Genomic DNA, 14,653 nt, shown 5'->3' on the forward strand with positions numbered 1-14,653 from the left:
TGGATTAGTGGTGCTGGAAGAGGACAGCAGTTCAGGCAGCACCAAACATGTATACCATTACGCTACCAATAACTTTAAAAATTGCTTTTAAAATGGAATTATACATAGAATGTGAAAAACTTATTTTTGTGCACGAGCTTGCGTTTTTCATGTAATTCTCAAATTACCTGTAGCTATTGAAGATATTGATTCCACGCTGCAAGTCTGACTAAATCTTCCCCATCTCAGATCTCTGTCGCTGCTGTAGTTAATTACGTCTGGATCTGTTTCCCAGTCTTCTTCTGTATTTGCATCTGCCCATTTGTGCTGAACATTGATTCGATAACCGGAAGGAATGGAAGACCAGTCTTCCCTTCTTTGGGACATCCGAGTTTTTAATCGTGGTTACTTTTCTTTCCTCGTTAACATTTTAGACATTCTTTTTAAGAATCTGCGCAATGTTAACGCATGAGAGAATGGAAATAAGAAAGCTGACATCAGTGCCCATTGTGACAATTCTAACATGGTAAAAAGGTCCAGATTCCTTCAAAACATCTTGCATTTGCAATTCCAATTTGCTTAAATTATCATGTGACTAATAATAGATGTAACGGTGTTATGAAGTTATCGGAATTTATTAATCTTATTTCTTACGATCTCCTATAATTGGTATATTTACTCCAATTCCCTACATAAACTTTGTTGTTTCAAATGTCGTCATTCTGGTATTGATGAAAATGCTTCTGATTATGTTTTCTGATAGCATCACAGTGAGCGTCATAAAGCTATACCCATTACCACCCTCGGGGAGGGTTGTGCAGCCTGGCTGAAGGCGACAGCTCAGCCAACGGTGGTCCGGGAGAAGGAGTAAAATATGGATCCCGAAGACCAGATAAGGAGGGATTTTGACGACCTAGTGAGCCGGGGAAGAAACAGAACCTGTAAGAGACGTCGGGATCAACAAAATGACCCATATTTCGTTGACATAGATTTTGTGGAAGATGGGACTGGTGGCGGGGGCGCTGCAGCGGCACCAATACCTCAGGATGAAGGTGAGCAACGCAATTAAGAGCAAAGTATCTCTCGCTATTTAGATGAAAGGCTTTTAGCCCACTTGTTCACCCATCGCGGTGGCTTACCAAATTCCCATAGCTTGGAAGACCTAACTTTATCTGCAAGAGTAAATGAATAGCTAATATCGGAGGGTATTTGGTTCTGTTTGAGCCGTTTCTTTGTCATCATAGAGTCATAGAGAATGTGCAGCACTTAAACGGACCCTTCGGTCCAGCTCCTCCATGCCGACCAGTAATCCTAACCTGTTGCAGTCCCATTTCCCAGCACTTGGCCCATATCCCTCTAAATCCTTCCTATTCATGTAACCATCTCACTATCTTTGAAATGTTGTAATTGTACCAGCCTCCATCACTTCCTTTGGCAGCTCATTTCATATGCGCACCACCCTTTGGGTGGAAAAGTTGCCTCTTTTAAATCTTTCCCCCCTCACTCTAAACTTATGTTCTCTCTAGTTGTGGACTCTCCCAACCCAGACCTTATCTATTTACTCTATCCATGCCCCTCATGATTTTATAAACTTCTATGTCACTTCTTGACCTCTGATTATATTAGATTGCCCGCAGTAGGCAAACAGGCCCTTCAGCCCAACAAGTCCACACTGACCCTTCAAAGAGTAACCCACACCCCATCTTATATTTACCCCTGACTAATGTACCTAACACTATGGGCAATTTAGCATGGCCAATTCAACTGACCCGCACATCTTTGGATTGTGGGAGGAAACCGGAGCACCCGGAGAAAATGTGCAAACTCCACACAGACAGTCACCCGAGGCAGGAATCGAACCCGGGTCGCCCCTGTATGCTGCAGACATGAGATTAGATTAGATTAGATTACTTACAGTGTGGAAACAGGCCCTTCGGCCCAACAAGTCCACACCGACCCGCAGAAGCGCACCCACCCAGACCCATTCCCCTACATTTACCCCTGCACCTAATGCTATGGGCAATTTAGCATGGCCAATTCACCTGACCTGCACGTTTTTGGACTGTGGGAGGAAACCGGAGCACCCGGAGGAAACCCACGCGGACACAGGGAGACCGTGCAAACTCCACAAACTTTACCGTGAGGCAGCAGTGCTAACCACTGTGCCACCGTGCCGCTCAAATTCATATTCAGCCTCTCCCTATAGCTCAAACCTTCCAATCCTAGCAACACCCTTGTAAATCTTTCCTGAACCCTTTCAATTTTCACAACATCAATTTTGGTATTTGCAGATTGGTGAATGATAATTGAAAATTTTCTATTGGCATACCTTATTCACGTTGGGCAGTGTCTGAGTCAATCACTTATTCTGTGTCTGCAGTCATGTAACTGTTATATACTTAATTTCAATTTCTGCAGTCATTTTCTGCTTCTAGATTTATAATTACAATGACTGTGGCTGATCTTTAAATGTTACTCCAAAGGTGTGTTTCTACTTTGATTAGATTAGATCAGTTTAGAAACAGGCCATTTAGCCCAACAAGTCCATACTTACCCTCTGAAGAGTAACCCACCCATACACCTTTCTTCTGACTAATGCACCTAACACCATGGGCAATTTAGCATGGCCTGATCTGCACATCTTTGTACTGTGGAAGGCAACTGGAGCACCTGAGGAAACCCACACAGGCACAGGGAGGATGTGCAAACTCCACACAGTCACCCAAGATTGGAATCAAACCCGGATCCCTGGCGCTGTGAGGCAGCAGTGCTAACCACTGAGCCACCATGCCACCCAAATTTGATTTCATTTGTTAAACTAGATTACATATACAGATCTTTTGAAGATGCCAACTCTTTTGCTTATTCCTTGCTCCTGAAAGCATTCTGCTAAAAGGTTTTAATAGTCATTCCTAAGGCTGTATTCCTGGTGCCAAGAACTGACATAATTCACTGATGACTGCTTGCGAAATTGCTTCTTTAAATGCAACTCTGGGAGATCTTCTGCATGAAATCTATATTGTGTTATGACATGGAGACAGACAGCTGAACTAAATTGGACTTTCTACCTCTGTATTCACAATACAGTGAGATCAAAACTGTTGAAGACCCCTAATAATTACTCCAATGGTTGACAATCAAACTTGTGAATAACCAGTCCCGAACTTTGTGAATAATTAATTCCAGACACTGAATTTGTATCTTAAAGAAAAGACTTAACAATTTATAAAATATGCCATAACTTTAGCAGAGAAAAATTTAAAGCTAATGTCTGAGCTTTAATGGGAAATGAGTTGAAAAATGTGGTGCTGGAAAAACACAGCAGGCCAGGCAGCATCCGAGGAGCGGAAGAATCAACGTTTCAGGCATAAGCTCTTCTTCAGGGTTCAAATCTCACCATGCCAGATTCAGAGTCTAATGATGACCATAAATCCATTATTGATTATTGAGAAATCCCATCTGGTTCATTAATGTTCTTTAGGGAAGGAAATTGCAATACCTACCTCAACTGGCCCACACGGACCCTGAACAATGTAGCTGACTCTTAACTGCCCTTCGGGCAATCAGGGATGGTCACTTAATGGGCTAGTCAGGGATGGGCGAGTCAACGATGCCCTCATCCTGTCAATGAATAAAAAACATCTTGAAACAGTTGATTTCAGACCCCATTCACACAAAAAACAGGTAGACAAACAAACAAAAATAAGTTAAGGAATAAATTAGAGAAAATAAAAAAAAAACAGCCAGAATGCTTAAGTGGTTTTCACAATGCCTTGTTTCACAAGTGTAGATATGGACTCCTTGTTCACTCTTTCTGAAATATTTATCAGGATTGCATTTTTAATCCACTCAGGTAAATGTAGTAATACTTCTAAGGAAGCTTTTCATTCTTTCGGCTTATGGAAGCTGGCAAGAACCTTTCAAGTCTCCATACTGTGTCAGCAGCAGCCAAGCTCAGCTTTTAGAAAACACAGTTTAAAAAAGAATTGAACTTTGGTCTTGTCCCTGGGAGTTTGAACATCTTCTCCAAAGGCTTCAGTTACCATTTGGCATTTGCTATCTGATTTAATATAGGGTCTCTTCCAGACTTTCTAGAACCAATTCCCAGATACTCACCTCATCAATAACCAACTTCTGCTATCTTTTTAAATGCAGTGCTCTTCCTGTAGTCACTGTGTCTCTAGGAATGTTTTTACTCAAGAATCAGCCTGCAATTACCATCCAGGCCTAGCCTCCCAAACAAACAAAAGCTTGTTTGGTCCGTTCTTTTTCATACGTTTATAACTTTACAAGATACAGGATCAGAATTAGGCCATTCTGACCACATCGATTCTGCTCCAGCATTCGATCATGGCTGATATGCTCCTCATCCCCATTTTATGCCTTCTCCCCATATCCTTTCAACACATTACCAATTCAAAATACAGTCTAACTCCTCCTTAAATTTACTCACTGTCCCAGAGTTCACCACACTTTGGGGTAGCGAATTCCACAGATTCAGAACCTTTTGGGAAAAATAGTTTCTCCTCAACTCTGTTTTAAGTTTGCTACTCCTTATCCTAAGACTATGATCCCTTACTTAGAATGTCCCACAAAAGGAAGCATCTGCTCCATGTTTATTTCATCCACACCTTTTATCATCCTGAATACCTCAATCTGATCTCCCCTCATTCTTCTAAATTCCAGAGAATATTGGCCTAAATTGTTCAAATTCTGTTCATAGGATAAACCCCTCATCTTTGGGATCAATCTAGTGAACCTCCTCTGAACAGTTCCAATGCCACTACATCTTCCCTCAAATAAGAGGACCAAAACCGTGCACAGTACTCCAGTTGTATAGCTTACAACTAGATTAGATTAGATTAGATTACAGTGTGGAAACAGGCCCTGAACAGCTCCAATGCCACTACATCTTCCCTCAAATAAGAGGACCAAAACCGTGCACAGTACTCCAGTTGTATAGCTTACAACTAGTTGCAACAATACTTCCTTACTTTTATATTCTATTCTGTTACAACACAGCAGTGAACCCTTGTGCTAATTAAACCAAACACAGAAAAACTCAACTCGTCTCATAATCTGTTAAAGTATGAATGACAGAGAGCTCCAGAAGTTCCACTATTTAAAGTAATAAATCAATTTTATTTTTTAAATCTAAAAGTGAACGTTAAACAACAGCAATTTACAACTCTAAGTCTCCTTTCTCTTAAAGGTCTGTCATCTACCTCCAATTTTATAACACTATACTGATCAAATAAAAATACATCAATTTAATTTTCAAAACCAGACAGCGACTGGCATTATTGACATCTGTCTTCCTCTGGCTGTCGATCTCCATGAATTGTGTTCATCCCTCTGCAGACTCCTTGTGCCATCCTCATTGCTTGCTTTCATGCTTATTTTGATGCAATATGCTCACATGGCGCTAATACATTAAGTTACATTATTCTAGTCATTATTGTTAGTATTTGTGGCCCCAGAATTGACCCCCATCATACTCCACTAGTTATAGGTTGCTATCCTGAAAATATCTTCTTTATTCTCAAATCTGTCTTCTTTTAGCTAGCCAATTCTCTATTAATTCTAATAAACTTTCTCCAACACCATGTCTTAATAAGTGGCCTAATATGTGGTATGTTATCAAATTCCTTTTGACAGTCGAAATGTCTTAAATGTACTAGTTTCTCTTTATCTATTCTGTTTGTAACCTCCTTAAATAATTTGAAACATTTGTCAGGAGTTACAGTTTCATCTTAATGAAGCCAATGATGTCTCTCTTGGATTACATTGTGTTCTACTTGCTAATTTCTAAATATTCTACTGCTACATCCTCCCAATACTGGATTTCCCAAAGGTTTTAAAAAGGGAAAAGCTTTTGTAGCCTTAACGGATAAATAAACTTGAAGAGAAATGCTATAACCTACTCTGCTATCACCTACTATCAATGCTTCTGGGCATTGTGTAGATACTTGGGAACTCTTGACTGTTGCAAAAGAGCTGGCAGGAAGGAAAGCACCTGTCTCTCTCCACCCCATCCCTGCGGTGTCTCTCTCCCTCTCTCTTTCTCTCACTCTCTCACTCACACCCTCTCAATCAATCAATCGTGATCTCAGTGAGTAAAAGATAATCCTTGATATAAAAAAAAGAAAATTCTCAGTCTACCATTTTCTCTAAATCAAAGGAAGTTCCAGAAATCATCAATTTCCTCATAAACTCCGGGAACTGAAATATCAACTCAGTCCAAAGATCTAAATCTAATTGATCTTCCGTACAATTAGACAGTCTTTTGTCATTCTGCAACTGATAGCAATTTCCTCTCAATGACAGAAAATTGGAGAAACTATGAGAAATCAACTCATTTTATCCCTTTACTTATGTCTCTTTATTCATTAGGTTTTTTTTTCTTACTAATAATTCATCTACACAGCTGTATTTTGTCCTGACTGTGTTTGAATATGTGTATTAGAATTAGGGGTAGTACATTTTATGTCTCCATTGTGGCTTAGTTAAAACATTACCTATTTGAAGGATACATTTGTTCTTAATAAACAGACAATTTGTGTGTTTGAAGAAATCTGGTGAAAATCTCTTGTGTTTTAATGAACAGAAATAAAAAGAAACAAATTGACCATTTGTGTTAAAATAAAACATTTACTTTTGATACAGTTCTATTGCCATCATAACATGTAACGTATATTTCTTGTTTGAAATTAGAGTATTGGACTTCAAGTTTCATGGAAGACCCGAATGTGATAGCACAACCACCAGCACCACCGGCAGCTCCACCTGTTTGTCAGGCTGTACCACCACCACCACCACCACCTGTTTGTCCACATGTACCACCACCACTTGTTTGTCAGGCTGTACCACCACCACCACCTGTTTGTCCACATGTACCGTTTGTCAGGCTGTACCACCACCACCACCTGTTTGTCCACATGTACCACCACCACCACCACCACCACCTGTTTGTCAGGCTGTACCACCACCGCCACCACCACCTGTTTGTCCACATGTACCACCACCACTTGTTTGTCAGGCTGTACCACCACCACCACCTGTTTGTCCACATGTACCACCACCACCACCACCACCACCTGTTTGTCAGGCTGTACCACCACCACCACCACCACCACCTGTTTGTCCACATGTACCACCACCACTTGTTTGTCAGGCTGTACCACCACCACCACCTGTTTGTCCACATGTACCACCACCACCACCACCACCTGTTTGTCCACATGTACCACCACCACCACCTGTTTGTCCACATGTACCACCACCTGCTCCACCTGTTTGTCCACATGTACCACCATCAGCAACACCTCTGTTTGTCCACATGTACCACCATCAGCAACACCTGCTCCACCTGTTTGTCCACATGTACCACCACCACCACCACCACTGCCACCTGCTCCACCTGTTTATCAGCATGTACCACCACCACCTGCTCCACCGATTTTTCAACATGTACCTCCACCTGCACCTGCACCACCTGTTTGTCCACCTGCACCTGCACCACCTGTTTGTCTGCCTGCACCACTGCCAACTGTGGATCCGCCAGATGTTTGTCTACCTGCAACTGCACCACCTCAAGTCTGCGCCCCACCAATTGTCAATGCAATGCAGAATGGTTCTGATGGAGCAGGTGCAGCTGGGCCTCCATGTATGCCAGTAGTTCGTAGAAAAGGTAATTGTAACATCATTAAAATAGAAATATGCATGAATTGAAATATATATTGATGAGGATATGCATGGTTATTCATAGAAAATAATAGCATGAGGTAGCAGTGAGCCATCCTGCTCTTCAGGCCTGAGCTAACTATTTTAAAAATAACTAATGCCAGACCTGCTGTGTTTGTCCAGAATTTTATATATTTATTTCAAACAGAATTTCATTTGGCTCTGGACTGTAAACCTTGCATATTTCTTCAATTTTTGTGTTAGAAGTATTTATCAATTAGTTTTTAAAAACTACTTTGGATCCACTTTTTATCAAACAGTACTTTCCAATCGTGACTGCTAATTATTAAAAAGACTTTTCTCTATTATCCCCACCTTCTTTTGCCAAACTTTGTAATTTTATGTCCTCTTCAAGGGGACAGTTCCCTTTTATTTACTCTGATCTCTACGTATTTTTAAGTAGCTCCATGTAATTTCATTTTAACCTTCTGTGCTATGGGGATACAGATTCAACATTTCTGGTCTATACATGTAATTCTCATCTCTATAACTATGAAGGTAAGTGACATCTGTATCTTATCCAAAGCTTTTCATTCTAGTCCTTAAGTATTTGTGCATAAAAGTAGACAGGTTGGACAGGATTTTCTTTCAGGGTGGACATGGAAGTCAGGACTGTTTCTTGGAGGAGATGTACTTTGGAGATGGGAATTGGGGGGTTGTTGATGGTGTTTTCAGCAGTCTCTGGTCCTGATATTGACAGGAGCACTCACCAATTTGGCCTGGAGACAAGATTGGCCGTCACTGAGGTGGGAAAAATTTCCACGTAAAGGCCAGATCTTCAGTTTGGAAAATAATTCAACCTAGGGCTAGTTTTTCAAACTGCCTAAGGGGTAAGAAGGCTGGGAAAATGAAACAGGTCAGTAGCAATACTTGTATACCCAGTGCCTTCCTATTGTCGTATCACCTTGTCAGTGGTAAGATAGATGGTAACATTTCAGACATTTGAGCAGTCAGCTAAAGATCTCTGTTGGCGTGCTACCAGGAGTGGGGTGGAGCTGCTGGATGAGGTCGGGGGTGAGGTGGGGTGTCTTGGGTGAGGGGAATCGCCATACTTGAGGACTGTCAGGTAATCCCTGGCATGTTCCTGGTGCTTTCCTTAGATCCCCAGTCGTATTTGCGGCTGCCTGGAGGAAGGCGATACCTGCCTTCTGAACTCACTACCTCCCATATCTAGATCCAGCCTGATTAACCTCCATGCCTTCGCTGTGAGTATACAAGGTTATCACTGCATCCTTATCCTATATGCTGATGGGTTTTGGAAAGTCAAGTACAGGTGGAAATTACACAGTGAATGCCAGAACCCTTCAGAGTATTGATATACAGAGGGATCTAGTTGTGCAGGTCCACAGATGACTGAAGGCGGTGGTGCATGTAGATAAGTTAGTAAAAAAGGCATGTGGCAAGCTTGCCTTCCTTGGAAGGGACAATGAGTATAAGTTTAGACAAGTTATACTGCAGCTTTAAAGAAATTTAATTAGGCCATATTTGGAATATTGCATGCAGTTCAGGTCACTACACTACCAGAAGCATGTGGATGCTTTGGAGAGGGTACAGGAAAAGTTTATCAGGATGTTGCCTGGTGTGGGGGATTTTAGCTATGAAGAAAAGTTGGATAGACTGGATTTGTTTTCACTAGAATGCAGGAGGTCGAGAGGTGACCTGACAGAAGTTCATAAGGTTGTAAATGGCATGGTCAGAATGGAAGGAATGAGGCTTTTCCTCAGGGACACAGGTTCAAGGGGTTGGGGGGGGGAGTTTAAAAGAGATGTGTGTGGCCCCCTTTTTACACAAAAGGTGGTGAGTGCCTAGAACATGCTGCCAGAGGAGGTGGTAGAAGCAGACATAATAGCAACATTCAAGAAGCATCTGGATGAATGATTAGATTAGATTAGATTAGATTACTTTACAGTGTGGAAACAGGCCCTTCGGCCCAACAAGTCCACACCGACCCGCCGAAGCGCAAACCACCCATACCCCTACATTTACCCCTTACCTAACACTACGGACAATTTAGCATGGCCAATTCACCTGACCTGCACATCTTTGTGACTGTGGGAGGAAACCGGAGCACCCGGAGGAAACCCACGCAGACACGGGGAGAATGTGCAAACTCCACACAGTCAGTCGCCTGAGGCGGGAATTGAACCCGGGTCTCTGGCGCTGTGAGGCAGCAGTGCTAACCACTGTGCCACCGTGCCGCCCCGAATGCATAAGTAGGAAGGGAATAGAGAGATACGGATCCCGAAAGTGAAGATAGTTTTAGTATGAAAGGGGAAAATGTGTTGGTGCAGGCTTGGAGGGCTGAATGCTCTATTCCTGTGTTGCATTGTTCTTTGTATACAATGGCATTATAACTGAGTAAAGGTAACTAAAAAGACAGAGGAAGGAGCTGGCCAGAGATGGTTGGAAGGGGAGCCTAGCAGGGAAAATGTTGGAGCAGCAATGGCAAGATTTATTGGATGTGTTTTGGGACGCATAGCAGAAGGAAGAAGAAACATGCTAAGGGAAAGATGAGGGGACCATGGCTGACAAGGGAAGTCAGGGACAACACAAAAGCAAAAGACAAGGCTTACAATGTGGTGAAGGTCAGTGGGAATCCAGAGAATTAGGAAGTCTTTAGAAATCAGCAGGGGATAACTGAGAAAGCAATTGGGGCGCGAAGATAAAAGTAAGCTATCTGGTTTTATCAAAGACGATTGCAAGATTTTTTTTAGGTAAGAGGTAAGAGAAAGGCAGGAGTGGACAATGGAAAATGAAGCTGCATAAGCAGTGATAGGGAACCAAGAAATGGCGGGGGAACTCAATCAGTACCTTGCATCAGTTTTCACTTTGGAAGATACCAGAACCATAGCAGAACTTCAAGAGAGTCAGCTCATGTGTGGTGGCCATCAATTAGGAGAAAGTGCTGGGAAAGCTGAAAGGTCTGGAGGTGGACAAATCACCTGGATCAGATGGTCTACACCCCAGAGTTCTAAAGGAAATAGGTGAGGAGATTGTTGAGGCATTGGTGGTGATCTTTCAACAATCATCAGAATCAGGGAATGTCCCAGAGGACTTGAAAATGGCTAATGTAACACCCCTGTTAAAAACAGGAAGAGTATCTCACATGCAGGAGAGAGACTAAAACTGAAATAAGGATCGCTAAGAGGAAGCATGAAGAAAGGATGGAAGATTGCACTAAAACAAATAATAAAATATTCTTTCAACATATTTATGGTAAAAGATTAGTGAAGGATGGAGTGAGGCTTATAAAGAACAAGCTGTGAAAGCTGCTCACTGCAGCAAAGGATATAACAGAGGTACAGAATTAATATTTTGCTTCTATCCTTACCAAAACAGAAGATGGTGACAATGGCCGAGTTGAAAATGTGGGTGTTGAGCAATTGAATGCTATAGTGATAGATAAAAAAGAGGTGCTAAAAAAGCTGGCAGTACTTCAGGTTGAGAAGTTGCCAGGCCCAGGCAGGATGCATCCCAGATTGCTGATCGAGTTAAAGGAGCAAAATATGGTGCCTTTGACAAAAAGATTTCCCGACGTCTCTGAACACAGGAGTAGTCCCAGGGGACTGGATGTTTGCAAATGTGACACTGTTGTTTAAGAAAGGAATAAAGTATAACCCAAGAAACTACTGACCTGTCAGCTCGACATCAGTAGTGGAAAATCTCATGGAGGTGATAATATGGTTAATAAATACATACTTAGATAAAAATAAATTAATATGAGGCAGTCAGTATAGCATTGTCAAGGGCAGGTCATGTCTGACAAATGTAATTGTGTCCTTTGTTGAGGTGACACTGTTAGTAGATGAGGGTAGTGCAATGGATCTTGCATATTTGGAATTTCAGAAAACATTTGATATGGTGCCACATGGCAGGTAAGTTAGAAAATTAGAAATGTCTAGGATTGAGGGGTCCTTGGCAACATGGATTAGAAGTAGGCTAAAAGATAGGAGAAAGAGAGGAGTTATAGAAGGGCATTTCTCCAATTGGAGATGAATTGAAAGTGATGTTCCCCAAGGATCAGTGTTAGAATGCTTGCCTTTTTCTCATTTATATAAAGGATTGGGAGATGGGTTTTGCAGATGATACTAAGCTAGAGAGAATAGTGAATTGTGAGAATGATGCTGAGTGACTTCATAGGGACACTGACAAGTTGGCCAAATGGGCAGACACTTGGCAGATGAAATTCAATACAGAGAAATGTGAGGTAATGTATTTTGATACAAGAAATGTGAAGAGACAATACAGGCACAATGATATGACTTTTAGGTGAGTATAGGAGCAGAGGGATTCTCTGAATGTGGCCAGGCAAGTTGAAACAGTTGTTAATAACTCTTACAGGATCCTTGAATTTAGAAATCGAGGTAAAGTATAAAAGCAAGAAAGTGATGCTACACCTCTACAAATCATTGATTAGACATTTGAAATACTCTCTTTAGCTCTGGGCAACTTATTTAAGGAATGTTGCAAAAGTCCTGGAGAATGTGCAAAGGAAATATACTAGATTGATACCAGGAGTGAAAGATTTTAGAGGAGAAAGTGAGGTCTGCAGATGCTGGAGATCAGAGCTGAAAATGTGTTGCTAGAAAAGCGCAGCAGGTCAGGCAGCATTCAGGGAACAGGAGAATCGACGTTTCGGGCATAAGCCCTTCTTCCTGAAGAAGGGCTTATGCCCGAAACGTCGATTCTCCTGTTCCCTGGATGGTGAAAGATTTTAGATACAAGGAAAGATTAGAGAGATTGGACTTGTTCTACTTGGAGTAGGGATGACCTTATTGACGTGTTCAAAGTTATGTACAATGTTGACAAGGTAAAGAAAGTTATTCTATTTCCATGGTTAGTATGTCAGTAACTAGAGGTCACACCTTCAATATTGTCAGCAAAAGAGCTAGGCATGGTCAGTAAGTTGGCACCAAAATTGGTGGTATAGTGGATGGTGAGAAAGGTTATCTCAGAGTACAACATCTTGATCAGCTGGGCCAATGGGCCAAGAAGTGACAAATGGAGTTTTATTTAGATAAATGCGAGATGTTGCATTTTGGTAAGGCACACCTGAGCACGGTTAACGGTAGAGCTCTATGGAGTGTTGTCAAACAGAGGGACCGAGGAGTGCAAGTTCATAGTTCCTTTAGAGTGGTGTCACAGTTGGACAGGATGGTGAAGGAGGTGTTTGGCATGCTTGCTTTCACTGGTCAGAGTATTGAGTGTAGAAATAGGGACATCATGTTATGGCTGTATGAGACATTGGTGAAGGTGCTGTTAAAATTCGAGAGGCAAAGAACTATCCCATAAGTCACTACTTAAAGTAAAAATTAACAACTATTTTTTAAGTCTAACAGAGAATAATTAACTAACAACTATTTACAACTCCTTTCTCTAAACCTATTTTTTGCTTTTCCCTCAACAACACTGGTCCAATAAAACCCTGAATTAAGATTTACAGAGGAACCTCGCTTATCCAAATATCATTATCCGAATATCAGATTATCCAAAGGGGATCTCATGGTCCTGATAGAAACATTACCTCAAAGAGCTGTTTCAACCCTGATTGCGTCTTTTGTTTACAATGGTTAAAAACGAACTCGACTCTGAAATGTTGCCGAGAACAGTCCTGGACAGTCCAAGCACTGTTTCAAAATGAATGACCTCCCACCACTCTCTCTCCCCCCACACTTTCCCTGGAATTCTCCACAGAGGTGAACCCTAAACCCCTCTTCCCCAGATAATGTCCCCAACATTGTCCTGTACAAGGCAGAGGTGGAACCTGTCAAAAAGTTGCAGTAAAAAGTTGTGTGCGTGTGTGCTATTGGAGACTTACCCCACAAAGGCAGCAGCAGTCTTACTATTGGTGTACAGTCCAGCTACCCGACAGGGAAGGGGTTGGTTGGTGGGGGGGGGGGCGTACCGGAGTCGGATGGAGGGGACGGGATTGAGGAGGCGGGGTTGGGGTTATTCGAGGATTGGATGGGGGGGCAGTATTGCACAGGTTTGGAGGCGGGCAGCGGTGAGGGTGGGGTCTCGCGCAGTTTGCTTTTGCCAAGTCTCCTGAACGGGGAGCAGACTTCACAGAAAACTCCGAGCCCCAGAGGAAATCAATTTGCTGCCTAATCAATTTTCTGAATAAAATAGTGCCCACCTATCTTGTTCCGATAATCGAAGCTCCTTTATATAAAAAATTCAAATTTTAAAAATGTGCTAGCTGTCGAATCTTCTCTTTGTATTTTCCTCTGTAGTATCTTCTTCTCTCTAGGTCGGTGTCGCTGCTTTCTCCTATGCAAATTCCTTCTCCAGACAGGTACCTCTTAGAGAGCTCTTACTAGCAGCCTACATCTGTTTGTCTTTTGGAAGTTCTCTTTGCCGCTCTGGCTAACTGTCCAAAGTGTCTGATATTTATTCCCTAAAGCATCGGATCAATTCATTAGTTTTAATATTATCAAAATACTAAATTCAAACTTGATTGGAGTTTGGTATCTTGGGGCATAATTTAAACTGCTTAGCCGAATTTGAAACTTATTTTTGTCTCATAGCAACCCAGCTAATCTGGCTGTTCGACCAAATGTTACATTTTTACCTTGTTCAGAACACTTTGTTCTGTGTCAGGTAGTTCTGGTAGCTACCCAGCTCTCTTATAACATCTTTACAACACCTGCTATAGGAAGGATCTTGTTAAATTCAAAAGAATGCAGAAAACGTTTACAAGGATGTTACCAGGACTGGAGGGTTGAGAGTGCAATAGAGGACCCTTATAGATAACTCAAAAAAAAACAAAAAAGGAGGGACAGTTACTGGGAATGTACTAATCATCAGAGGTAGAAGAGCAGATATGTAGGCAAATTTTAGAATAGTGTAAAAGTAATAGAACAGTGATTGTGGGGGATTTCAACTTCCTCAACATTAACTGGGATAGTCATAATCTGAAAGATTTAAAGGG

The 14,653-nt window shown here is 41.8% G+C and overlaps 1 protein-coding gene across 1 annotated transcript in view; it reads left to right on the forward strand.

The window, feature by feature from the left end:
- Positions 1 to 441: 441 nt before the first annotated feature.
- The window catches only part of LOC122550339 (speriolin-like protein), a 62,507-nt gene continuing 48,295 nt past the window's right edge, over positions 442 to 14,653 (forward strand). Inside the window, exons 1-4 of the mRNA XM_043691066.1 lie at positions 442 to 505; positions 743 to 1,031; positions 6,694 to 6,877; positions 7,299 to 7,669. Of these exons, the coding sequence (XP_043547001.1) occupies positions 854 to 1,031; positions 6,694 to 6,877; positions 7,299 to 7,669 (733 nt within the window). The 5' untranslated portion in view covers positions 442 to 505; positions 743 to 853. The remainder of the gene's footprint in view (positions 506 to 742; positions 1,032 to 6,693; positions 6,878 to 7,298; positions 7,670 to 14,653) is intronic.

Source organism: Chiloscyllium plagiosum, chromosome 5, assembly GCF_004010195.1.
Source record: "Chiloscyllium plagiosum isolate BGI_BamShark_2017 chromosome 5, ASM401019v2, whole genome shotgun sequence".
In the NCBI taxonomy this organism is placed as follows: domain Eukaryota; kingdom Metazoa; phylum Chordata; class Chondrichthyes; order Orectolobiformes; family Hemiscylliidae; genus Chiloscyllium; species Chiloscyllium plagiosum.